Source organism: Rhyacophila brunnea, unplaced genomic scaffold (genome assembly GCF_057557595.1).
Source record: "Rhyacophila brunnea isolate RB1 unplaced genomic scaffold, BYU_Rbru_1.0 scaffold_23, whole genome shotgun sequence".
NCBI lineage: Eukaryota > Metazoa > Arthropoda > Insecta > Trichoptera > Rhyacophilidae > Rhyacophila > Rhyacophila brunnea.
This window is the reverse complement of record NW_028232893.1, coordinates 13,645,695-13,658,175: the sequence shown is the minus strand read 5'-3', so window position 1 is coordinate 13,658,175 and position 12,481 is coordinate 13,645,695. Positions and strand designations below refer to the sequence as shown.

Sequence of the window (12,481 nt, the reverse complement as noted above, 5' to 3'; positions counted from 1 at the left end):
TCGAGTAAGCTGGCATTTTTTCAATGAAGAAGTCTTGTTCGTAATTTCTTATCAGATTTAGGCGACGAATGTTTATTTTTAGAGTCACATAAAATATTAGGTTCTGTCATAATCATTTTTGAACTTGACTCCGATTTTTTACTACTCTATTTGTGTATGTTTGACTGACATTTATTACGATTTATTGATGCTTGAAATCACAACGCGCACTGTTGTACTAAGTCGGGATTCGTAACGCTTAGAAAGGGTTAATTATCACAAAACAAAAATTGTGGAATAAATAGATTTGAATTTACAGCCAATTAAATGAATTCCACCAGTGAATTTCTCTTTTCATCCATTCCATAATGATGCAAAATCATCAATGAAATAAAGAATCTGTAAAACCATTAATCGAGTTATTATTTTGAAGACGGGACTGTAGCCTGAAATAGCTGTTAACATCAATCAAAAAATTGTAATACAGTAAAACCTCGACGTAATGAACTTACTGTGGTGAGGAGATTTCCGTCAAAGACGAAAGTCTGTTATGTAAATAAATGCGTATGTTAAAAAATGCGTATGTTAAAAAATTGACAAGTTAGTAAGTCAATTGTTTTCAACCAGATGTATGCTAAAAACGCGCTCTAAATTCCGTACACGCTAGGCTGGCCATAGAAAATGAGTGTGTATACACGAACATACTGTACACTCTTCATACCATCCCCGGTCGATTTATTTTAAATAATTTAATATATTGTTCATACACTGCCATCTCTTAGAATCATGGTGAACCACTTAACCGATATCCAAGTCTTTATGATATTATACTTATAATATATTTCCAAAAAATATTAAATGTTTATAAGGTTTTACTTTTTCATAGAAATGCGCGCGAAAAGAATCTCCCGGCATTTAATTTAACCCATAGCTTACGGGCCGCACAGAATTGTGTTTTTGCTAATTACTTTTCAAATGCATTTCAGACGTTAATTACAAAATTAATTAAAAGGGCCCGTAAGCAGTGTTAATATGTATTTAACCAAAACGAAAAACAAAAATATTTACAATTGGTTGACACACGTAAAGCCGTGTCCACATTGCAAACAAGTTGCTGGCAACCTCATTAAATTTTACGATAATTATCATAATTTCATAAAAAATACAGCAGTTGCCAGCAACTTGTCAATATGGACACGGCACAATGTTGCAGAATGTCATGCCGCACGACAACAGAACGAATTACCACGTACGATGCTGTTTGATCACATTGCTAATCATGCGACGAATGCTGTTTACGAGTGAAGGTTCTTCGATTTAAATACGTAGACCAGAAATAACGTCTGTTGAATCCGAATTCCATTAAATCAAGGTTTTATTGTATTAACAAAAACAATTAAAATACGACGTATTTGACGATATTAGATGACCTATGCTACCCACCATCTTAAGGCTAAACTGCAAAAGTAAAAAAGCATGTCCGTTTCTTGAACCCTAAAATTAAAAACACAGTGAAAGAAAGGTACTTAAAAACATGTCACATAGATACGGGTGTCACAATGTTCACGTATTATAGCGAAGCAAAGGATACAGGACTGTTTTTGTTGCTGTGGTTACGGAGACTATTTAAATCACGGTACACCCACAAACATATCTGTATAGCGGACAAAAATGGAACTACAATACATACATAACGAGTCTTAACATCACCATATTAAACACGTCATGCGAGAATACATTGAACCGACTGTGGCTCCCCGTCAATTCCACAGGTGGCACTGTACTAAAAATGTACCAACATAAATCAAACTCAAATTTGTCCCAAATACCATTTTCTCATAAACATATATCTTCGTTATCCTCCATTATAATTCCTGCGCTCAATTAAGTACTTGTTTTCTCTTGACAGTGGCGAGGGGTGGAAGTAGGCTGTTAAGATTTGACATAAATAGTGGACACTAAACTTTGTCAGTCATACTTATTTGTTTTCATTGAACTGAGAATGCAATTTGAAGACGGTGCCGGTTAGTATTTAAAATTCAATTAAACCCTGCCTAATCCAAACCGTAATAGTTTAGGCTGGTATGCTATGGGCCATCCGACAAAAATAGTGATCACTTTTTCAATCATACGTATTTGTTTTCGTTGAATTAAGAATATATATTATTACAGATGGTGTCAGTTTTTTAAAATTCATTAAGCCCTGCCTAACTAAACTTTGATAAAAATTATTCTTCTACCTCTATAAAATCTTGAATATTCATTTGACTATTATCTACTATTGTTGGATTAGGCAGGGTTTAATTAATTTAAAAAAAAACTAGCAATATGTATCTACACATTGGCGTCTTGGTTCAATGAAAACAAATAATACGTTTGACTGAAAAAAACTTTGTGTTTTAACAGCCTACCTCTACTCTTCGCCACTGATAAATGAATAATGTGTTCTTATATGTTACATGTCTTTTTTTTGTATTTCGCTGTAAATGGAAAACATACGCAAGAGTTACTGACGAAGCAACCACACTTGGTTATGTTTGGGGGGAATATTTTTAGTGTTTCATTGGAAGTAGCAACACACAATGCCAATAAATTTTGCTTTGATTAAAGCACACAAATTTTTACGATTTAAACTGTAAAAACGACATTCCGTTTGATAGCAATATTAGCATATATGAACAGACATTAACAGGAGATTGGTATATAATTTGTTCACGCACAGATGAACATATAACGTATATACCTATAACATACAATTGTTGTTTTCTTTCCCTTTTTTTATTTCACCGTGTTTTTAATTTAAATGAAGTAAGTATATAATAGCAAAATGAATGGTTGGCAGCTGTGATGTATTACCTGGGTTCATTCTGACCATTTCATATCCTGGAGGAGCGCTGTTTTTGGTAACGACACCGCCAGGTATTTTGAAATTCTTATTGATTACAGACCCCATGGCGAGTCCACCTGAAAACATAAAATTGCCACATTCAGACACATTCATAGACCTACTGGTGAATTATTTTTGAAAGAAATTGAATCAAAACTTCCATCATACAATGTAAAAAATATTAATCAAACAGAACAATTCCAGTTTCATTCTCACGAGTCATTATTAACACGTTGATCGCCATGGGGGTCACCGGTGACCGGCATTGGATTACTTTAAGGGGGCCATGGGGGTCACCGGTGACCGGCAAAGACGACCTACCTTAGAGTTGTTCTACAGCGCCGGCGGGCACGCGCGCAGTGAATTTTTTGATACGCGGTGACCGGCATGGCCCTTCTGTATATTACTGCCACTTGGCCTGAGAATATTCCTTCAAAGTAACGAAAGATAGACTCACTAATGTAAAGAATGTACATAATGAAAAAAAAAGTTTTCCTTTTAAATTGTAAATGTGTTTTTATTGATATAAAAATAAAAATGAAATATATTAGAAAAATTATGTAAATAATAAAAAAATAGAATTACAAAAATGATTATAATGTATGTATATTTCCAGTTTATGTGTATCCAGGTATTATACTACCCAATTTGAAAACTTTTATTCCGTATTTGTGCCTTTTCTGTTTATTATACTATCTAAATATAATTCGACCTCGAAATGGCACCATGCTCTCATCAACACATATGGACAGGTGACCGGCGAAATGGCCGGCCCGGCACAATATAATAAATTAACTTGTTGGCGCCGCGACGGACACATGAGGCCGGCACATCATAAAAACCAATATTTACGTAAAAAAATCATCAAAATGAAAAAAAACATTATATTCTTTCACAACCTATCAAATAATACCTTAGAAACAAATAATCATTTTTAACTATTTTATGTGAAACTAGTTGACGATCAATGTGTTAAGAATGCAGCATACGCAGGCTATAACAAAAACCACAAAGTAGAAGTTATATGTATGAGCTTATTGCCCAACTTATTGAATACTTGCACTGGGTCAAACAAAGATTGAAAGAACAATGCGATCAAACCAGCCCCACGACTTGGCTTCAGAAATGGACAGTTAAACGACCACACCACTGCGAATGGTTGATACACATTTAATTTTGTTGTAAGAAATAATTTCAAATTTATATTACCCATGGGTAGCAGAACTTTTCCATCTTTTGGCTTGGCGATAGGCGCAATGACGGGCTCTATCTTTGGCTTCTCCGGAAGTCCTGCAGCTGCCGCCAAAGTTTTACCCCCACCTGAAAATATTTTCAATTCAATCTTCACTATAAATATACATACATACCACACGTCTCCCCGATCATAAAATGTCAGTTTGAATCATTTCAAAGAGTTGAGAATAGGATAATTTCTATTTTTTTAGCACAAAGTAAGCGTGTGCCATCCGCGTCAGCGTGTTTTAAGTTTAACTCTTTAACGATTAGGTGGCCATTAGATATAATCATCATGCTATTTAAATGTAGTAATTAATTAGTAATTATCTAGTCAGCAGTTAATGTGTCAAATTATATAATGTTTGAGACTTCCACGGTTGTTTTTTATCGTAATAGATTCTTGGGTTTCCACCGCGTGTACTTCTTTGACATTTCGGGCATTAACACATATCTCTTGATAATGGCTTCTGCAACAAACCCGAAACGTCGAGGAAAGAAAGAAGTACACGCGGTGGAAACCCCATTGGAAAGGTGAAAGCTCTGGTCAATCAAATCGCTCTGACTATTGATATATTCCACTTATGTAAGTTGAGTTTAGGTGGACGTTGTTCTATAAGTTTTTAAAGCAAGGTCTACTTATTTAACTCGGTGTACTTACACATACTTTTTGACTCATTGTATTACCCTATCCTTTATTTAAATATTGTTAATATTAAATTTCTTTGTTTTTTATGTCATGTGAAAGCCTGTAAATTATCACTATATTTAAAGTGAATAAATTTAAATTGAACAGGAAAAGGAAAAGCTTAATTAAAAAAAAAAAACACAAAATTGTAACATGGCTGACTCAATATAATGATATAATCTTGACTGATTCACTCAATTATCAATTACACAGACAATAAGTCACAGAAAAATGGTTTGCGGGATTGAGCAAATCTACCAGGTGCGATTAACTTCCGATAAAGCTTCTCGTCGCTTCGACTGCGGAATACCACACTTTTCCAAATACATTCCACATATCCAAGCACTTTGATTCTAGCAATAAACACATAGCCTGCATGTAACCTATGAATTATTACAAACTGTCACAATATCTAAAAGGGGTTCTTGAATGCACTTAGCTTAATGGTCATAATTATTAGGATCGTTAGTGTCTGTTTGTGTCGTCCACGCTGTCTTGTCTTGGATGCACCAATTTATGAGAGCCACTGGTCTTCCAGTAGTCATTAGAAGTACCGGTACAGTTCGGTTTTGAGGAATACAGCGGAAAACACATTTTGAAAATACCCTATATACTGGATTATTTGTTAGTTTAGGTTGTGTTGGGTTAGGTTAAGTTAGGTTTGGTTTGGTTAGGTTAAAAAATCCAGTATATCGGGTATTTTCAAAATATGTTTTCCGCTGTATTCCTCATAACCGAACTGTACCGAAGTACCTAATATTACTTTGTATTTTTCCGTTCCTGGGGGGGTCCAGGCCCGAAATCCCCGCCATTGTGTGCGCGCCTATTGTATAAGTACATGAATCATTGAGTATAATTGCTATTTAAGGTTGAAGGTAGGATAATATGCAGGAGTCGTAATTAGACGTTTAGGATTTTCAAAACCAATGTCAGAGAACGTGGCTTGTTCACCTTGAATGGATTCTTTACATTTACAGGAAATATTGATTAAGGCTATACCTCAGTTGAGGCATGGTCTAAAAAGATCGTGGCTAGGCGATGCGCGGATTGCGGGTCGCGGGTGCAAATGACGCATGCCAACCGAAATATAATTTGTCATATAAATCCAACATGCGTCCATTTAATGTTGTTTATTGTTCTATTAGTAACAATAATAATATAATCATTGACATGTTTTCTTTTTAAAGTAAATGGGTAACGTTTTTAGTCATTTTTACACGATTTAAGAATTAATACCCCCTATCACGAAACAAAATGACGTATTGACACCTTGACGTTCACTCTCAGACTGCCAGCGAGTCCAAAATTTCATCGCGCCTATAGTTGAAAATTATTTGCCGTTTCACTGAAGTATCGCCTTAATAGACATGTGTATTGGGAAGATAATCACAATGTTGCGAAGAATTAGGTAAATAAGATCCATACAGCTTTATAGCTGAGGTCTATTTTTACGCGGCGTAGAATAAATTGGTAGCAAATAACAATTAGCCGGTTAAGTAAAGATGTTTTATGTACAGTTAGATGTCACAAATCTCATGACAGTATGCGTACCAGGAACTTCTAGATTATCTGGATCATCCTCTTCGTCAAAGTCTGAATCGTCGTCAGACCCTGTCGGGGGACTGTCCTCTCCCTCCGAATTATATTTATTCTTCTTCGACTGAAACAAACAAATTATTAGATGTAAAATTATTATAATATGTACAAGCAAATCAAGAATGAAGATAATGTATGGCGCGTACGTTTTAACCGCGAAGTCAACGAGGAATTTAGGTAACCCACAGAAAGAGCCTAAATGTATGACATTGAAGCCATAAAAAGGACCATTGCGCCACATATGAAATTAGCTACAATTAACTTCACATTGCAGGTTGTAAAAAAAGACAATCCGTCACGATGAGTAGACAAGCAGCCAATAATACTACACTTCGGCATTATTATTTAGTTTAAAAATGATGCGAAGTTTGTGTAAAACCTTTTATAACTGCACCCGAGTAAATATTAATCATAATGAACATAATACCACCGAGGTCAACGAGCGATGATGTATGTGAAGCGAGTCAATCAAATGTCAAAGGATTGAAGCTGAACATGACCCATTAAAATATAAAATAAAAGAATATGTGATGGTCCCAATAACAGATGGACACAAAAAGCATAATAAAATCAAATATTTCAGTTAAAAATTACATATTGGAGATAGATTAAATTATTAAAAACGAAAAAAAACAGTAATCCAGAGAGAATGAAAAATAGAAAAAATTATGAAAAATCAAAAAAGCAGTTATACGTATACGACCGAGCAACATTTCTTGGAGGGTGGATTTGATGTATTTAAACACTGCATTTGACATGTAGAGACACTTTTCTTCTTCAAGGCCAGTAAAGCGTCAATTACATTGAGCTTCTTTACGAGCTGTTTGTTGGCGAATTTAAAAGCGGGCGATTCAGCTACTGCGATTTGATGATTACACACAAAACTTTCCATTTGCTGAGAAGCCACAAACCAGCGACTATTTTGACAGAATGTAATTCGTTTTTTTACCGGGAGGTTGCTACTGCGCTCTACTGAGCAGACGCAGTAGGCCCACACGCCGGCGTGTAGCGTGTAAAGTTGACCGGCTTTCAACTTTTCTCGGTAGAGTGTTTACAACCTGCTTGTTAGCTTGTTCGATGATTACACTGGGCGACTTTACAGGCAGATTGTAAATTACATAGACGCTTAAGTTACATTTGCGTATATCATATACGGTTATAAATTATGTCGCTATTGAATGGACGACGAGGACTGGTTACAAATATTATTCGATTACATGCTGTTTGAACATGGGTTTACGTTATGGGTTGGTAATAAAAATGGTAAACTCGCGCGACCAGCCTTTTTCAACTACCGTTTTTCAAAAAATTACTACTACAGGTACTTTGTACTAGTAATCTAGTCATCGGGCGGCCAGAACGCCTAAAACTAAGCCTGAAAGGGCGGGAATTTTGAATAAACGAAATTAAAGTTGGTCTGTTTAGGTCAACCAATTATTTGGTTAGGCCGTAATATTATGATGTTAACAGTGTGTACGCGTCACATCTAAATGCTAATGTAAATAGGAAGCCTGGTGTTTGATGCTTTTCAAAAAAGAAGGGCTCGTAGTCCTAGTAAGATTTTCATCAACGTTATTGATATCAACAACATAAACTGATATAATAAATGTTTAGTAAAAGCGATTAACCCCACGATGGCCGCGCGGCTTTAGCATCGACCTATAGCGTCATGGGTCTCAGGATCGAGGTTGAATCCTGGGTCTGACAAGTACACGTATAGATTTTCAATTTGTGTATGAGTCAGAGTAGGGACCTAATAAGTTGAACAAGTGGCTGACATCCATTTCTCGTAAAAACAAAATCTGTAAATACAAACCTCATACAAGGCCCATATGATATTATTAGAATCGGACATGGTCAACAAGCGGTCATAGACTTTCGTACGTTTTACTTTCATTCAATTCGCTGTTTCGTACATTAATGATTTTTTTTTATCGATAATGCAAAAACTGGACACTTCAATGCAGTCGATCCTTCGCCTTCGCTACCCGTCCGTCACCTTCTCGAATAAACAGGGTCTTGCGTTAGAAGGTGTGCCAATGCATTGTACTGATGGATTTATATACATGAGTGAGAAACGGATAAACTACAGTGTTGATACAAACGAAAAGAAATTAAGGATTCATAAACTTCATACAGATGAGACAAAGATGGAAATAATTATGGGTTCTGAAGGCGGTGAATCTTTTGCTTCCATCGAGCCGTTCTTACGACTTAAAACGGTCTGCGAAGGAAATATATCTTCAAACATTGTTTCAAACTAAGGCTCTTAGTTTGCATGGAGATTGAAAGACTCAATTAAACGAAGATTCCAACATGAAATTTCAAACAAGTAAACACTGGTATAACCGCAGAGCAGATTAATAAATAGAATTCCGATAGGCTATATTCCAATACACTACATTTTGACGCAGAGCTTTGAATATGAGTGTCCTACGAAAATGAACCACACATTATAGACATGCAATAGTGTGTGTTATACACCAATATTGCATGAGCGTCAATGCATAAAACGAGAGCAGTTGTCAGAACGAATGTGAACGCTTATTCTTGACACATGTTTAAGGTTACCCCATATTCTTCCACACTCGTGATCAGTTGCCTGTTTCTCCACACCCATTAGGTATTTCAGTTCCCATTATTTCTGAGTTCCCTGGGTATAACAAATTTAAACTGAGGTATTCTTTACAGAATATTAAATTCACTGGAGAAACTGCCGATGCAGCAAGATGTGCAAGATGCCAATGTCAAGGACAGCCTGTATAGGAGTAATCGGCTCACCGCTGAGTGAGATGGACGTCATTTCGGAACACTTAAGAGTAAATAATTAGCGCCTTTCAAATATTCATCTTGTTATACTCAATTATTAGTGCGGCCTATAATGGAATCAAAGATACTCAACTTTCCCAATTTCAGCAGGATTACGGCAAGCAATATAAACATAAAGCCATTACTATAGAAACACAATTAAAATTGGGAATGCAAACAACAACCGCATCAAGAGACATTGTGTGTGTGGTTTTGTTTCTGTGCGTGTTTATGTTTTGTATTTCTCAAATAATTTACACATACATAACTGTCAAAAACTATCACAAAATGAAATTAGTCATTTACTCAAAAATGAGTAATGAATAATGTATAAATTTTAACTGTATTAGATATAAATAAAGAAAAAAGACAGGATTGTGCCATCACTTCCATATTATATCTAATGATGACAGTTTATGATTTTCATTCCAAGACATTTTTGACAGAAATGTCAATATTTACGCAAAATGATGTAATACACACAATTTGTGCATTTCAATCGTAAATATTTATAAAAATCTCTATACCCGAACTTAAATACTTAAAATAATAATAATACAATGTAATTTTCAACAAAATCGTACACAATGTTCATCGCATGAAGGCCAAGACGACGGGGGTGATCTTAACATTTCAATAATTTTAAGGGAAAATGGTTTGTGTCGAATCGTAGAAAATCGATAGAGCCACACCCTAGTTAATTAATAATTAAATAGTTTTATATTGCAGTAGATTCGAGAATGATTTCCTGTAATAAACGTCAAACCGCGAGAGCCGTATTTTGACTTTTACCAAGAAGCTTTTTTTGACACTTTTTATGGTTATATTTTTTTAACGCCGAAAAATAAAAAAAAACGCTCTGATATTTTTTTTAAAGTCATCATACATGCTTAATGAGGTTTCAATTAATGTAATGCACCGGTTAAACGCGTACTGTCGCAGAAATAAAAACATAAAATACAAAAAACAATGAAAGAAAAAATATCAAAACAAAAAAACAGCATTTACCATTTTTCGTTATTTTGTCGAATTAAATCACTTCTTCTTTAAATATACACCAGATATTTGTAAAGCGCGTATTATATTGCTGCCAGCAGAACTAAAAGCAATCAGAATCGTAAAAGGTTTATCGAATATAAACAAATAATGACGAGTGGTTTTTCTAACACTTCTATCAGACGACAGTAAACGCTCCCGCCATGTTGGAGAGATAAGTACGTACAGAAAGGTACTTATTGTAGTGTCGGTAGTTCCGCGCATGTTCCGTAATCGATTTGTAGGTTATGTAAGTTAAGAAATCAAAAAGTTTGCAATTTTGAGTTTCTGAATTTTTATTTTATTTGCTAGTCTATGGTTTAGTGCTGTCTCGTTTACCCCAATTGCTCTGTGGGAGCAATATAAAGTGAGAAGAAGTATATCATAGACAAAAAAAATAACAATATTGTTCTTTTTCTAATAATTATAAAATTGGAACTCAATTTTTATCAATTTATTATTGGTGAAAACATTTTTAATAATTAAAGGTAGGTACCTATATATAAATTTACTCATTACAAGAAATTATAACATATCGTTTGTACATGTCCATATTATTACGTCATATCCATGGTTACTTTTTTTAAAAACATACTGCTATTTCCAAAATTAGGCATGATTATCAAACTACAGAAAAACTAGGTAGGTATATAAAATAAAAAGTTCCTAGGTAGTTCTGTGGATTTTTACAATCCAAAATAAATTCAACGAGAGAGTATATTTTTAGCATCTAACAACACTTAGAGCCCACACATTTGACCATCTATTGGAACAAGTAAGTACCTAGATCAGTAATATCTAGTCCAGCCCATATATTCTATACACAATACTGCTTTCGGCCACTACGGCAGCTATCTAGGGTAGGCGTATATCGAAGCACTTATTGTAACAATTACAATGAGTTAGCCGTCTAAACAGTCAAAATTGTCTATCTCGCTCTAAAATTTACCACAGCCAAAAGAGGTGCTGGTAAAACATAGGATTTATTCTAACAAATACAACTAACTTATGTGTGCTTTGTGTAAGGAACATCTGTATTTCCCCAAACAACGGAATGATTCATTCTTATAATATTCAATGGATCTTTCGATGATCTATAATGTTAATGAACGTAAAATGCTTGTAGGTATTGTACCCATTTTTTAGTTATTAAATCCCTTCATTTTCTAATGCTCCCGGCACTGCGAGATCTTGCGCAATGCAGCATAATATATATAAATTATATAGGTTTAATTACGCAACGCAGTTCTACAGCTGACACCGTCTGATGATAAAGATATGAGTATAAGCAGCATCCATAATCATTGGGTGGCACGTTTAGGGTGGTGGAGACCCGATGCACTGACTGATTTTGTGGTCCCCACGATAAAAATACAATAAAAACCATAAAGTCTAACTATTTTTAATTTTTATAAAATTTGGAGTCTAAATAAGGTAGATAAACGGATACAAAAAATGTCTGCGTGTACACGTTTGCGGCACATAAAATTTAAAGAAAATTTTACAATGTAGGTAGGTACATATATTAAGAAAATGTTGGAACATAATAAAATATCTAGATCATTTTTTAAATGTTTTTTGTGTAAATAAAGCTTTTTTGAAATATATAGGTAAATATATAATAATATGAACATAAACGGTAGAGTTAGCCGCCCACGGCGCAACTGAAAGCTGATGGAACTCATAAACTGACCAATGTGATGCTTCGCATACGGCGCTACTGAAACCCACTTGAAATAATAATCACATAACCTCAAACTGTCAAACTGGACCATCAGTTTTTTGTACAAAAATCGACAACATGCACGCTGCTGCGTTTACTCGAATACAATTCGGTGATTTCAATGTTGCTTATCTTGTACTTTTGACGTCTTGGGTTGTTATGGTTTTTATAGCATGACGCTTATTACGTAGTGCTACCATTTTTGGTAATAAAATATGATTTTTCACCGGATCTACTGAAATTGGTACCACTGTTTTACGGTGACTGGAAACTTGAGAGACCGAGCAACTAGCATGTCGCATCTCTTCCCGACCGTTTTGAAACTGAGAGATTCCAGTCTCGCCGTCAGCGAACCACCACTGAAATACATTAGCTAGATACTGGTTGGAATTTTAGTTTCAGTTCCGTCGGATTTCAGTTGCTCTGTGGGAGGAGGGCCAAAGTGTCAGTCTATCATTTCCATATTAATAAAATAAAATATTTTCCTGATATGGTAGTCGGGCACTTGCCCCATCCTATACTTAAATCAAAT

General features: G+C 35.0%; 1 protein-coding gene across 2 annotated transcripts in view; it reads right to left on the bottom strand.

Annotated features, from left to right (window-relative positions):
* The window catches only part of LOC147069566 (protein strawberry notch-like), a 34,355-nt gene extending 23,963 nt beyond the window's left edge, over positions 1-10,392 (bottom strand). For both annotated transcript variants that reach the window (XM_085950319.1, XM_085950320.1), the window contains exons 1-4: positions 10,200-10,392; positions 6,339-6,447; positions 4,076-4,186; positions 2,836-2,943 (exon numbers count right to left, since the gene is read on the bottom strand). In XM_085950319.1, the coding sequence (XP_085806445.1) occupies positions 2,836-2,943; positions 4,076-4,186; positions 6,339-6,447; positions 10,200-10,202 (331 nt within the window). In that variant the 5' untranslated portion in view covers positions 10,203-10,392. The remainder of the gene's footprint in view (positions 1-2,835; positions 2,944-4,075; positions 4,187-6,338; positions 6,448-10,199) is intronic.
* Positions 10,393-12,481: the final 2,089 nt, after the last annotated feature.